The 15,906-nt window shown below is 32.9% G+C and overlaps 1 protein-coding gene across 1 annotated transcript; it reads right to left on the bottom strand.

Moving 5' to 3' along the window:
- Nucleotides 1-8,289: 8,289 nt before the first annotated feature.
- Nucleotides 8,290-12,563, bottom strand: LOC115721780 (calcium-dependent protein kinase 24). The gene is made up of 8 exons (XM_030650855.2): nt 11,732-12,563; nt 11,494-11,617; nt 11,235-11,378; nt 10,955-11,107; nt 10,186-10,301; nt 9,928-10,095; nt 8,841-9,074; nt 8,290-8,698 (listed from the first exon to the last, which is right to left on the bottom strand). The coding sequence occupies exons 1-8, from the start codon at nt 12,257-12,259 to the stop codon at nt 8,531-8,533; spliced, it is 1,635 nt and encodes a 544-aa protein (XP_030506715.2). The 5' UTR covers nt 12,260-12,563; the 3' UTR covers nt 8,290-8,530.
- Nucleotides 12,564-15,906: the final 3,343 nt, after the last annotated feature.

The raw sequence follows: 15,906 nt of genomic DNA, 5'->3' as shown, positions 1-15,906 counted from the left end.
ATATCTTCATAAATGACATTTTCTCTACCATCCCCAACTCTTCGAATAGCCCTAGAATCATATAATTCCTAGTAGGGGTGGGCATCCGATCTAATCCAATCTTTTTTCCTCATCCAATCCAATCCAATCAGTAATTGGATTTGGAAAATCATCATCTGATCATAACCAATTAGACTTCAAAATCCAATCCAATTACTAAAAAGAATCGGTTTAGAACGTGTCCGCTAATTTAGCCATATGCGTTGCTAGAGTAAAATATTAACTTAAAAATATGAAGCAAAATATATAAAAACTAAGTATCACATTTTATTTAAGTTTAATACTTCATAAATATACTAACGTTACAAGTGTAATCTAGCCAAAAATTTTAAATAATTAACCCAACAACATTTTTAAATAATAAAATAAAACAAAACATCATGAAAATAAATACACAAAACAACCAAGTGTTATAAATTCAACACACAAAAAAATCTAATAGAAATATAATGAATATATATTATATTTTTCAATATTTTTTACTATATAAATAATATTTTCACATATATAAATGTAATTGGATTGGATCGATTTTTAATTGGATTTGAGATTGACATCCAATAATGGATCCAATCCAATTAGAATCCAACTTTTAGCATCCAATCCAATTCAATTGTAATTGGATATTCAACTTTTTGTAATTGGATTGGATTGTATCGGTTCGGTTCAATTAGATTGGATTGGATGATGTCCACCCCTAATTCCTAGCATCATATAATTCCTTTCCCCACAATATATTCTTCCAAACAAAGGAGCCACTTTTAGAAGACTTGATTGACTTAAAGGGTCTATTTCTATTATACAACCCTTTCAAAATTGGGCTGCCAGTGAAGAGGGGTCATGATAAAGCCACAAAGCTTATTTAGCCAATAAGACTTGGTTGACTAGTTTTAAATCCTAGAACCCCATTCCACGCTCTTCCTTATGCCAACATAATTTCTCCTATTTTCACCAATGCATTTTTATCTTCACATCATCACCCCTACCAAAATCTTGCACACATGTGATGAATATTTTTTACGAAACTTTTGGGGAGCTTGAAAAGGGACATAGTATGAGCCGAGATTGATTGAATGACTACTTTAATAAGAATTTCTCTACCAGCCATAGTGAAAGATTTAGCCTTCCAACCATTAAGCGTTTTCCAAATAGGGTCCCTAATGGAATTAAACATGGCCGATTGATAGTCCCAACAAAACAAGGAAGGCATCATAGCAGACATGGCAAGAAGTGTCAGTAGCTACCCACCACCCTTCAGATCCACCAATGAAGTTGATCTCTAAAATCATAGCTATATAAATGGCAGCTCTTCTATCAAATTAGCTTGTGGAGCAAAACTAGGCATGTTCTTACACTTTCGTGCCATATGACATGGCTTGTTATAGTTGTAACACATGAAAAAAACCAGAATTATTTCTATTAGGGGGTACTTCCAACCTATTAATTTTGTTCTTTGATGGTTCCAACTCTAATTGTTATTATTAGTCTGAGGTTGACTGTTGCGGTTCAGATTCACTTTGCGATTCAGATTCTTAAAATTTTTCCTATTGGGTTTCAGAATAGTAGTGAATCTTTTATTAGTGATGTTGTTGTTTCCAACAACAAGCATCTCTTTCTTCTGGTCTTGCTTTCGAGCTTTCTCTCCAATGTGAAGGCGAGTGATCAAACTATCCAATGAAAATTCTTTTGTTTTATGCTTGAGAGTGTTTTTAAAATCTTTCCACAAAGAGAGTAATTTATCAATCATAACAGCAACTTAAAATTGTTCATCAGTAGTCATACCTTTAGAGAATTTCGTGAGCTATTTTCTTAAGCTCGTGAGACTAGGCTTCAACAGATTTATCATCGATCATTTAAAACTTCAGGTAGCTGCTCGCGACATATTTTTTTGTTTTTGCCTCCTCGGTATCATATTTTTTTTGCAACTCTTCCCATATTTCCTTAGCATATTTTTCAAAATTATAGTAATCGTACAAATCATCAGACAAACTATTCAAAATAAAATTCTTACACAAAAAATCGTTCTCTACCTATGTAACGCCCTAAATAATTAGGCACGCTACCCAAAATACTTATGAAACCCTAATCCCCTAATCGGGATTACTAATTAAAATAACCAAATTGTAATGCCCTAAATAATTAGGCACGCTACCCAAAATGCTTATGAAACCCTAATCCCCTAATCGGGATTACTAATTAAAATAGCGCAGAATTTAAACTTTTATATTAAACAGACTGAAAATAAACTTGTAATATATTTAAACTTTTCAAAATAGTTGGGATCCCAAAAATATTTACAAACTTATTACAAGTTCTTTCTTACTAGCCGACCTAAGCAGCAAAACAGAATACAAAAGTCGACACTGTTAGACCCATAACCCGTTTGGTCTGAAGTGGCGTGAACATGTACATTCTTCGTCCTGCTCCTGAAACTCATGGCTGATCAGCTAATGCCTTACCCTTTCCTGCACAGTAGAGCACCCGTGAGCCAAGCCCAGCAAGACAATATAAATCACAATAAATATAATATGCTCATTTACATATGTCTGTATAGCACAGACCTAATCACTATATCAACATGCCCATTTATATCTACGTGGCGTAGACCTATGTGTTGCGCCCACACATCTAATTAAATCTACGTGACGTAGAACCACGTGTTGTTCTCACACGTCTAAATACATTAAGGCCTTAGAAGTGGTTCATCTCGGTTATGTGTACCGAGTCCAACCTGATTATGCGTTGAGCGCATAATCCATAAATTTCATTTCAATTAACATGGCATGGCATTTATACACATATTTCACTAGGGTAATAACCCTAGGCTAACAAACCGTTCCTATCAGGGTAATAACCCTAATCCCGGTTACCATAACTCACATATATCATATTCAACATAAGCGTCACTGGGCATACTCTACGTGCAAACTACTGTCTTACCTGTTGTCCAGCAATAGAAGGAGAATCCAAATCCCCGGGTGCTCCTGATCAGGTGCCGGTAATCCTAGTCACACAAATCTGGGATAATTCATACATAGGGTTAACTCCAGACTTTTAACTCAATAAAATTAAAGCATGGCATTTACAATACAGATAATCACATAGAGCTCAAAAAGAGCTTTCCAACGGTATAAAGAACATCCCAAACGGAGTCCCGAGTCAAAAGTTATGGCCAAAACAAAATCAAGAAAAAGATGGCTCTCTGCTGGGTTTTATGGCCGCGGCGACCATAGATCTGGCCGCGGCCACTGGGTTCGAAAAACCCAGAAAACCAGATTTTAAGGTCTAAACATGCCCATTTTACCATATAATCGAACCTTAACCAAACCGTACCCAAAACTAATTTCTTACAGATAAAAATCCTCACAACAGTGAGTTAAAACAACAACAACTCTCAAAATCCAAACTACACATTCAATTTTAAATCATGCTTTGACTTAGCAAAGTTCAAGCTCTTGAATTAGAGCTTCAAAACCATGCATCCCAATAGATTTCCAGCAGCAATATACCAACTTTAACATGAAATCAAACCCTGAAAATACCCTAGAATCTCATTCCATGCTCAACAAACACAAAACCCAAAAGATTCAAGTACCACATGCTCAAATTAACAAAAACTCACAATCATGCAACATATTATCATCTTCAACAAAATCATGCTTTTCCACAATAAATTCAGCAAGGATAACAAGGATTTAAGCTACAAAGTTTACCTCAAAATTCAATTCAAATGCTAGCACAAAGATCCACCAAGATTAAGCTTCAAATCCAACCAATTTCTCACCAAATCAAAGAGAAAATAAGAGAGGGTTTGAGAGAGGGGAAGGGTTTGGCCAAGGAGGAAATAAACACCAGAAATTAATTTGTTTTTCCTCAAAATACCATTTTTATCAAAGTAAATCAATAAAGGTCAAAAGACAATTTTGCCCCTAGGACTATAAAACATGCATACACACTCACAAGGGCATAATTTCCATTTCACACTCAAATAATGCCAAATAAATTTCAAATTATTCCATGTCAAATAAAAATGCCAAATAACCAATCCAGTTTACATTTCGGGCCTGGGAAATTTCCGGTTGTGACTATACCGCGCTAACCTGTCAGAACACACCTGAAAAGACAACACAGACATACTATATAATAATATAGTTCTATTAAGCACGTAATTAAATTAATCTCAACAATTTACCCTTCTCGGGTCATAATTACCAAAATGCCCCTGGCTCACCAACGGGGTCTTTAACATGTTAAATTTCATATAATTTCACATGTATTGAACTATATAATAATATAATTCCTCAATTAACTCATAATTATCTAATTAGGGTTTTGCTAATCCTTTTCTTAATCCCGGGTATTACAATTACCCCCTCCTTATAGAAATTTCTTCCCGAAATTTACCTGAACAACTCCGGATATTTCTGCTGCATATCCGTCTCGAGCTCCCAGGTTGCCTCTTCTACTTTACTGTTCCTCCACAGTACTTTCACCAGCGCCACAGTCTTGCTTCTCAAGACTTTCTCTCTTCTATCAAGTATCTGCACTGGTTGTTCCTCGTATGATAAGTCCGGCTGAAGTTCTAACGCTTCATAACTTAGCACATGGGACGAGTCTGAGACATACTTCCGAAGCATTGAAACATGAAACACATTATGTACAGCTGCCAGCGCTGGGGGCATAGCCAACCTGTACGTTACTTGCCCTATCCTTTCTAGGATTTTGAAAGGTCCAATGAACCTCGGGCTAAGCTTTCCTTTCTTCCCAAAGCGCTTTACGCCTTTCATCGGAGATATTCGGAGAAATATCATGTCTCCGACCTAAAAATCAATATCTCGACGCTTTGGATCAGCATAACTCTTCTGCCTACTCTGAGCCGCGAGCATTCGCGCTCTAATCTTATCAACTGCCTCACTTGTTTTCTGAACAGCTTCGGGACCCAAGAACTTTCTTTCACCCACTTCATCCCAGTGAATAGGTGATCTACATTTTCTTCCATATAAAAGTTCATAAGGAGCTATCCCGATTGTTGCCTGATAGCTGTTATTATAAGAAAACTCGATCAAGGGAAGGTACTTTACCCATGATCCCTCAAAGTCAAGCACACATGCCCGCAGCATGTCCTCTAAAATTTAAATGGTCCTCTCGGATTGCCCATCCGTCTGAGGATGGAAAGATGTACTGAACTTTAACTGAGTACCCATAGCTCGATGTAGACTCTCCCAGAATCTTGATGTAAACTTCGGATCTCTATCCGACACAATGGACTTTGGGACACCATACAGACGAACAATTTCTCTAATATATAACTCAGCGTACTGATCAATGGAGAAATTCGTCCGAACAGGTAAAAAGTGAGCAGACTTTGTAAACCTGTCCACTATGACCCACACAGAGTCAAATTGTCCCGTGGTTCTAGGCATACCTACCACGAAGTCCATGGCTATATCTTCCCATTTCCACTCTGGTATTTTCAGTGGTTGCAGCAACCCTGCAGGTCGCTGGTGCTCAGCTTTCACTTGCTGACACGTAAGGCACTTTGCAACATACTCAGCGATGTCATTCTTCATGCCTGGCCACCAGAACATGGCTTTCAAGTCTTGATACATCTTTGTCGACCCTGGATGAACTGAATAAGGAGTCGTGTGAGACTCATCCATGATCTCTTTCTTGATGTTCTCATCCATAGGTACACAAACTCGATTCCCAAATCTCAACATTCCCATTTCATCCACTAAAAATCACTAGCTTTCCCAGCCGAAACCCTAGCTCGGGTTTTTATCAATTTCGAATCTTGCTTTTGTGCTTCTTTAATTCTCTCTAGAAGAGTGGATTGCAGGGTAATATTAGCCAATTTCCCCACGACCAACTCAATCTGAGCTCGAGTCATTTCATTTGCCAGCTGTTGGGAGATTTGCTTCATAGAATTCAACTGACTCTGACCTTTTCTACTCAAAATACCATTTTTATCAAAGTAAATCAATAAAGGTCAAAAGACCATTTTGCCCCTAGGACTATAAAACATGCATACACACTCACAAGGGCATAATTTCCATTTCACACTCAAATATTGCCAAATAAATTTCAAATTATTCCATGTCAAATAAAAATGCCAAATAACCAATTCAGTTTACATTTCGGACCCGAACCGAAATTCCCGGTTGTGACTATACCGCGCTAACCTGTCAGAACACACCTGAAAAGACAACACAGACATACTATATAATAATATAGTTCTATTAAGCACGTAATTAAATTAATCTCAACAATTTACCCTTCTCGGGTCATAATTACCAAAATGCCCCTGGCTCACCAACGGGGTCTTTAACATGTTAAATTTCATATAATTTCACATATATTGAACTATATAATAATATAATTCCTCAATTAACTCATAATTATCTAATTAGGGTTTTGCTAATCCTTTTCTTAATCCCGGCTATTACAACCTAGGAGTTCCTTCATTAACCTGCGATTCATACTTCTCGACTTCATCCTTCTTCTCGGCAGGAGGTGGAGTCTCAAACACAACTGGTTTCAAAACAATCAGTATTAACACAGCTTTTTTCATAGTAAAAAAAAACAACGTTTAAAATACAAACTTTCAAAAAGAAAAGGCTTGTTAATGCCAATAGTAGAACTAAAAAATTCATCGGTAGTAGTCATAGAAGAATGAACGTCTTAAAATTATTATACAGACTGCTACTCAAAAATAAAACAAAAACAATATTACCGAATGAAAACCCTCAAAATAATATTACCATGAAGGGGATAATTTATCAATTATAACGGCAACTTGAAATTATTTATCAATAGTCATACCTTCAGACAGAATTTCATGAGCTATTTTTTGAAGCTCGTGAGACTGGGCTTCAACTGATTTATCATCGATCATTTGAAACTTCAGATTTTAGCTCTCAGCATATTTCTTTGTTCCTACCTCCTTGGTATCATATTTTTTTTGTAATGCTTTCCATATTTCTTTGGCAAATTTATCAGAATTATAGTAATCATACAAATCATCAGACAAATCATTCAAATTAAAATTCTTACACAAAAAATCGTTCTCTACTTAGGAGTCCCTTTCCTTAACATGTGATTCATACTTCTTGACTTCATCCTTCTTCTCAGCAAAAGGTGGAGTCTCAAACACAACTGATTTCAAAACAGTCAACATAAACACAACTTTTTTCATAGTTATAAAAAAAAAACATCTTCTGTCTCCAACGTTTAAAATGCAAACTCTCAAAACGAAAAAGCTTATTAATGTGAGTAGTAGAACCAAAAAAAATCATCGGCAATATTCATAGCAGAATGAACGTCTTAAAATTCTTATACAGACTGCTATTGGAAAATAAAACAGGAACACTATTACCAAATAAAATTTTTATGTTGAGTCACAGGCTAGGTCACTCTCTTTAAGACGTTTGCGGCACTGCCCAGGAATGTGCAAGCAGTCGGATTTGCCGGTCGTCCCAGGATAAAACAGCCCAGCCAAAATACCACTATATCGGAGCTCTATTACACGATAGAGAACCGTCAAAATACCACACCGAACAACTACTGCTCGGACTACTTATATAATATAATCGTAAATGTTAAACTATAAATTATTTTTTCCTGTACCAATTAATTAAACACGTTTAAAAACTATTTTAATTAATTAAATAAAAATAATAATTTATAAATAAATTTTCTCCAAAAATTAAAGTGTCACACTAGCTTGGTATGATTGGACGAAATGATGACACTCGCATGGCAGGTCAAGTGTATGTGTCCTCACTCATTCGCACAAAATTAAGTACCTTTTGGAGTCCTATCCCAAGTGACAAAATTACACTTTATATACTATTGTAAACTAAAACTCATATTCCATGTGAGACTCATTCTATTACACATTGAGATACTGTCTTATTTTATCAAAATTCATTAATTTAAGAAAAAGTTCCAACAATATACATATATGCATAAATATTCATGCTTTTTGGTTCCAAATGTCAAAATTTCTTTCAAACTATATGTTTCAGTGATATACTTAATACCAATTTGTCATGTACAGATACCAATTATATTATACAATATTTTTTTAGAAAAATATATATTTATATATTACTTTAGAGGAGGGGAATTCATGCTTTAAATGTTCAATATTATCAAAACATTAGTTTCACATTTTATTAAGAGAAATGGTAAAAAAAAAAACATTTATATAAAATAACTATTAGTATAATTAAATATAAAGTTTGCATATTAGTACCTATAATATTGCTCTTTTATTAATGACTTATAAAGTAAATTGAGATGTCTGACTAAATGCAAAATTTAAAAATGAAAAAAAAAAAAAAAAAAAAAGAGGGGCTTACTCTACTATGTAACTTCTTTATAATTTATCATCAATACATATTAATCTATTAAAAAAATATTTAATATTGCCTGGAGTGGAAGTAAGATGGAGTAAAATTGATGTGAGTTGATGACAAGGAAGTGGAGTTCACAATGGACCAGATTTTAAACATTTTTTTGGCAGTAATGGTTTGTCTTTGAATAATTTTGTGCTAAGGGCAGTTAGCAAGGCCCTAGAGTATCTTCGAGAACTCATTTTCCAATTCATTCCTGTTCCCATCATTGCTTTAAATTCATCATAACTGATTCTACCATCCTGTATTCATCACAAAATCAATTAATAAATTTATATTTATATCTATGTAAATATTACTTTTACTTTATAAGTAAAAATAAATAAGCTAGAACAGAAACAATTTAGTAACATTTTGTAGAGATTTTGTAATGAAAATTATTACCTTATCCAAGTCGACATCAAATAAGATGTCATGGATAACCTGATCATTGGCAAAATCAAGTTTGTGATCAAGCAAGGCTTCTTTCAACTCATCAAACTCGATAAATCCACTTTCATTCTTATCAAAATAACTGAAAGCCTGAGATAGATTTTCCTCATTACTTATCTTCTTCAGGTGCACTGATACTGTAACAAACTCTTCACAGTTTAGTGTACCAGTTCCATCTGCATCCGCCTTCCATTTATAAATAAAAACAATCATTTTAGTTGTGAATGAAGATATCATATTCACCGTGGTGTATTCATCAAATTATTCAGGAATATATATATATACTAAATGAAATATACCATTTGAACAATGAAAGAAAAATTAAAACATTACTCTATTAAAAAAAATTATAAAAATAAATAACATTTTAATAAAAAAAATTATGGCACGTTATACTGTATAGAAATGTAATGGAATAAATGAAAAATAATCGGAATCAATTTTTGTAATATGTTGTTTACTAAAAAAAATTTGAAACGGAATAGTTGTGATTTATCTTGTTTACTTTATTAGAAAACGTAATCAGAATGTTTAAATTGACTAAATTGCTCTTTTAAGTTAAACTATATTATATGGTAGTTATTTTGTAAGATATATTTTAAAGGACAGAATTGTCATTATATATTTAATATTAAAAAATAAAATAAAAATAAATAAAATTCATTACCCTTAATGGCATTATTGGTGGATGAAGTTCTACTTTTCTTTTCTCCCTTATTTAATCAAGTTCTGCTTTTTCTAATTTTAATGTAAGTAAATAAATGTAAGGGAATGATTACCTTACCATTAATTTTCATTACTTATTAGTAAACATGTCATTAGTATTAGTATGATCCTACTTCAATTATAGGAAGGAATAACCACCTTCTCCATCTTCTTTTTTCTCTAATACATTTTATGATGTGTTATTCCAATCAATTCAATTTTTTTCTTTTTCTTTAGAATGACTAGATTGAGAAATAACATTTGATGCCAAAATCTCACTTGTGAAATTAATGATTAGATAAAAGTAAGAAACTGAAAGAAAAATATAACTCACAGCATCTATTAACATCTGCACCTCAGAATCAGTAATAGGATGACCAATGGAACAAAATCCCTCTTTGAGTTCTTCAAATGTTAAATCTCCATTTTTATCAGTATCCATCAATTCGAATATTTGTTTAATCCCATCTATTTCTTCTTCTGACAAGTAGTCAGCTACCACCTGAAATAAATAAATGAAACAAATGCTTGAGAGAGTGTTCTAACATAATACAAGAATATATAACAGAGAAAGTAAGGTTCAAACACTTACTCTAAGAACTCTCTTCTTAAATTTATTCATTAATGAAAACTGCTTGATCCTTATTCTGACATGTTCTCCAAGGCTAACATTAGGAACTCGATCCATATTTTGTATCCAAGGGTGTTCTTCATATTGCATGGTAAAGTTGTAATGCATATTAGTTCAGAAATGCTTGCTATGTTAAGAAACATAGATGATGTTAAGTATGAAATTTAATGAAACAGGTGAAGAATTTTCACAAACAATAAAGATTACAATTGTGAACCTGGACAAAATCCAATTCCAAACAATTTGAAAAATATTGCAGTTAATCTAGATCCAATTTATTAATTATTCATTATAACTATGAGAGTAATCTAATAAAGCGATTAAATGCAAGCAGTGTGGTCATAGCTGAAAAGTTAAATAGATTTCTAAATATTAATTTACTTTGTCAACCAATTCCTTTTTGTTATTTTCAACAAACGATAATGAAAAAACAGACCACTATACTACAAACCGAGGGCAAACTACAAAAGTTAAACTATTCGTTTATCTATGTATATATATTAACCCAAAACATAATAGGAATGAAAATATAGTAATAGGTTGGGGAATAAAAATAAAAATTGAATTGAATTAAATTTAATTCATTTCAAAACAGACTAATTTCATTTCATCTCCAAACAAATGCTACAAATGCTGGTGTAATTTTCATTTACAATACCTAGTCTTAGATCAAAATTATAAATTTTCAAGATGAAATGGCTGAAAAAAAAAAGATATTATAGAGACACACCGAGAACTTCTTCAACAGTGAGCCTGCTGTAAGGATTGGGATCAAGCATGCACTTCAAGAGATCTTTTGCGTTTGCAGAGACCTTTGGCCAAGGGTCCCTTTCGAAATCGATGCTACCTCGAATAATTGCCTGTGCAATTCCTTCCTCAGTTTCTGTGCTAGTTATAAATTCTCATGGTCAGAAGATAGTTCTATATATATAATTTCTCCTAATTAAGCCAAGACCCTTAAATATAAAAGATAAGTTAATGAAAGCAAACCTAGCTTTGAAACCAATTACCTGCCCAGAAAGGAGGAACTCCGCAAAGCAGGATATAGAGGATAACCCCAGTACTCCAAACATCCACTTCTGGTCCATAGTTTCGTCTCAATACTTCAGGAGCCATGTAATATGGACTTCCAACAATTTCATTGAATCTCTGACCTACGAATTAGGCAGTGTAGTAAATTATAACATCAAACATAGATTAATTAAATGATAATAAATTGGAAGTAAGAAGCCAAATTGGATATTTGTTCAATTTCTAAAGTATAATTACCGGAATCAAAGAATACAGAGAGTCCAAAATCAATTGCCTTAAGTTGAGAAGTTTCACTGCTATCTTTAAACAAGAAATTCTCTGGTTTCAAGTCCCTATGTATCACTCCATGTTGATGGCAAATCTGTTTTCTCATCCAAGTAAAATTGGTAGATAATATTAGTAGAAACTAAAATTTGAAATTAGCATGAAAACAAACAAGAGATTTCATATATCTGGTGGATGAAAAGGAAAGAACCTTGCAAACTTCGAGCATTGTCTTAGTAATGTTAGCAGCAGCACGCTCCGTGTAATGGCCTTTACTAACAATTTGATCAAAAAGCTCACCACCTTGGCAGAGCTCCATGACAAGATAAACAGCCTCTTTGTCTTCAAAAGCCTCCTTGAACGTGACAATGTTGGGATGATCCGGCAAATGTCGCATGATCCGGACTTCCCTTCGCACATCCTCAATGTCAATTTCTGTCTTGAGCTTGCTTTTCGATATCATCTTACAAGCGAAGGTGTCACCTGTGTCGAGCTTGAAGCATTGGTAGGTGACTCCGAACTCTCCCCTCCCTAATTCCTTGCCAAACCTGTAGTTTGAGAAGATGTCATGGCCGACGGGGTCATCAAGGACCGCAGTCGGCCTGAGAGTGGCTGAGAGGCGGAGGGTTAGCTTGTGGGGTGTGCCGGGGTTGATCTCTGTCGTCGTCGTCACTGTCTTGATGTCCCTCCGCCTCTTGTAGAGACCTGTTCTTGCGGACACGGACACGCAACCTCCCATGGGGAAGAAAAATGACAATTAAGGTTATGATGAAGATCCCATTGGTGAAATAATTAACGTTAGTTGTTCTAGTTCTAGAGAATTAAACAAAAGAGCATTGTAAGGGGAGAGGCAAAGAGAGAAGAGTAATTAGGATTTTTTTTTTTTTTTTTTTTTAGTTTGAAAGATAGTTATTTGTTTGGATCTAAGGCCTCCCGCCATTTTCTTAGAGTTGTTTGGTTGCATGGTTGGATGATTAAAATCAAATATCTCTTTATTGGTTGTCCAAACTCAACCTTGTCCATTCATGTCAACAACCGTCTATATATATATTAGGTGTGTGAAGACTGATGTGAGGTGATTAATAGTTATATATATATTGCATTTGGTGTGAAGTGGGATTTCATATAAATTAAGCAACGTACCATATATATCAACTGAAAAGATTATATTACCTTCTCTTTATTTTAAATACATAATTGTACATATGTATACATTCTTACTTTATTGCATTATCATCTATCATTTTTCCAAGTACTCTTGATATGTGTTTCGTAATTCTGAATTTTTTTATGGTCAAAATCTTCAGTGTAGAAAAATTTGCTAGGATGTGCTTACCTCTCTTTATTTCATTTCATTTTTTTTTGTGTGTGTTTGTTTTTCATTACATAAATAATTGCATTATAAATGTATATAATTTAATATTTACATCTTAATTATGGTGCAAACTAGGGAACAATTCGCACTTCGGCGTGTTTAAAAATTTTTAAATTATATATATATGAAATAAATTATATCTTTTATTTGATGACAACTAATTAATAAAATTGTATTAAATTTTAACCTTATTAATTTTTTATATAATTTTTTTTCAAATTTTGGACCCAACCGATCCAATCTAATTATTTATCAGATATTAAATTTTGTCATCCAATCAAATTGAGTCATCCGATTCGATCCAATAGATGTGTTGGATTGGATCAACTCCAACCATTAGACACATTGAGTGGTTTTTTATTGGATTGAATTGGATTTATCCAATTTATTTTAACTACCATTTAAGTTGATTTCATTAAAAAAAATGGTATATATATATAAAAAAAAATATATAATTTAAAACTTAATAATCCAACATACATAATAAATATTAGTTTAGTCCAACCTAATTCTCATGATTTCATAATAAAACCACTAAAAGTAAAATTTATTCAATATGCATTGACAATTTTATTAGAGTTTAGGTAGATGAGAATGAATATTTTAAATTTAAGGTTTTTTTCTTTAATATCATGTGTTAAATGAATATTAAATCAATTAATAAAATATATTAAATATGTAAAATTATAAATGTATTTTAAAAAAATATAAATATAATTGGATGACTATTAGATGATAATTGGATCGATTGGTCGGTTATCTATTGGATCGGTTGTCCGATCCAATTGGATTTTCAAAATTTACATCCGATATGATCTAATTATGATTGGATATCCGATTTTATTGGATCGATTCGGTCGGTTGTAATTGGATTGGATGACTTTCTGCACATCCCTAACTAAGTGTACAAACAGGCCAACCAAACCCGTATTTACAAAATTATAATATTCAAAGTATTGATTAATAAGTAAAATTAATAAGTGATGTCGCCCAATTAGTTACACTGCGGTCGCGGTAGTAATTAGGCTATATGTCGTATCCACAGGGAGGTAAATTACCACTAAAGATTAGTATAAATAGAAAAAGGTAGAAATTAGAATGAATTAAAAATAAAATGATGAGAGAAAGAGAGTGATCAGATAAAGAGCTTGGTAAGGTAGAAATGTAATTATGCAAATCCTATTCTAATACCGATATTAATTCAGAACGCAGTTGTAATTCTACACCATTAATTACAACCGAAAGATATATATTAAAAGCACAAATTAATTAATCTTGCATAAATTGAACATCACTTCTAACTTAAGAGCATATCATATTATATATCATAAATCGACAAAATACCACTAAAGGCAGAATGCAGTAAACGACATACAATATAATAAATACACCAAAATAATTAATAACCTAGCTTACATAAGAAAAGCATGACTGAACTTATACAAAAGATACTATTAACTTTGGAAGAAAAATTAGAAGATGAAGAACAATTTAATAAATGAGATATTAAGATGAAGCACAAAAGAATCAATATCAATAATAGAAATAAGGAATACAAAAGCTATAATCTAACCTCACCAATATTTCTAAAATAGTTCACTTATTTTTGTTACTAAAATAAGTAAAATAAAATAGAAATAAGAGAGAACAAGATGAGAAAATATATTTATCTACTCTAAAATCTGATGCCCTTTTCTCATTGTATTTGGTTTCTTTTTATAGTACAAATTTGCTCCTCAAATATGGTATTTTTGTGTACCATTTCGTGTACCAGGAAAGGAAAGATTTTTGGGAAGAAAGTGTTGGGTTTTATGCCCTAAATAAAACTCATTTCAATATAATCAGATTTACTTATTAATATAGATCAGAAATAACATTTAATGTTGCATGGTTCACATGATTTATTTCATGATTATATGTACATAATGTATAAATTCATCTGAAACCCTTTTCACATACTTGATTCTGTTTATTGTGTCGTCAACACATTGGAAAGTAAACATGACTATGTGAATAAAGTTTCCTAGATTTATCAGACACAGGGTTTTACTGATATGATAATCTACAACAGAGTTTACTTGCATTTGGAGAAGTGCTATGTTCTTTCTAGAGCATTGGTTAAAGTAAAGCTCAGGTTGGATGCATGGAGTATGCATCGGAAGGGACCGATATTGAACTTTGACTTAGATTTAATTAAACTTACCGTAAAATCTATTCAAGTCAATATCGCCTAGTTGATCCTAGATCAAATGATCTTAATCCTGTTATGATTAGGCTCAATCTTGAAAGGCTATTCGTGTTCTTTGAATTGTTAGTTAAGCCTACTTTTAGGTCAGGGTGATACGTACTTTTTGGGAACACGGTAGTGCAATTGAGTGGGAGCGCTAGCATAAACATGGAATCTATAGCTTCTATCTGGCGAATAGTAAGCAAAGGATGATCTCCTTCGAGCTTGACCAAACGAAAATAAATGGTGGAGATCTCATTTCACATAAGCTGAAATATCATTTATACGGGGTCAAGTGTTTTAAGGATAAAATACATAGTAGGGTGTTACGGTAATTTAATCCATTTACTGTGTAGATCATTCATATAGAGGATAATTGATCACATTAGGATTATAACAATGGATAACTAATGATGTGTCTATATGGTGGAACATATAGAGCATTCTATATACTGAGAGTGCAATTCTAAGTTCTATGCGTGGATTCAACGAAGAATTAATAAGTTAGTGAATTTTAGTGCTAAATTCTTGATCTACTTATTGGAAGCTCGGTTATATAGACCCATGGTCCCCCCACTAGTTGAGATAATATTGCTTGTAAGACTCATGTAATTGGTTTTGATTAATCAATTATAATTCTCAAATTAGACTATGTCTATTTGTGAATTTTTCACTAAGTAAGGGGCGAAATTGTAAAGAAAGAGTTTTAGGGGCATATTTGTTAATTATGATACTTTGTATGGTTCAATTAATAAATATGATAAATGACAATATTATTTAATAA

This window comes from Cannabis sativa, chromosome 9 (assembly GCF_029168945.1).
Source record: "Cannabis sativa cultivar Pink pepper isolate KNU-18-1 chromosome 9, ASM2916894v1, whole genome shotgun sequence".
NCBI lineage: Eukaryota > Viridiplantae > Streptophyta > Magnoliopsida > Rosales > Cannabaceae > Cannabis > Cannabis sativa.
Note: the sequence above shows the minus strand (reverse complement) of the source record. Positions and strands in the feature narration are given on the sequence as shown.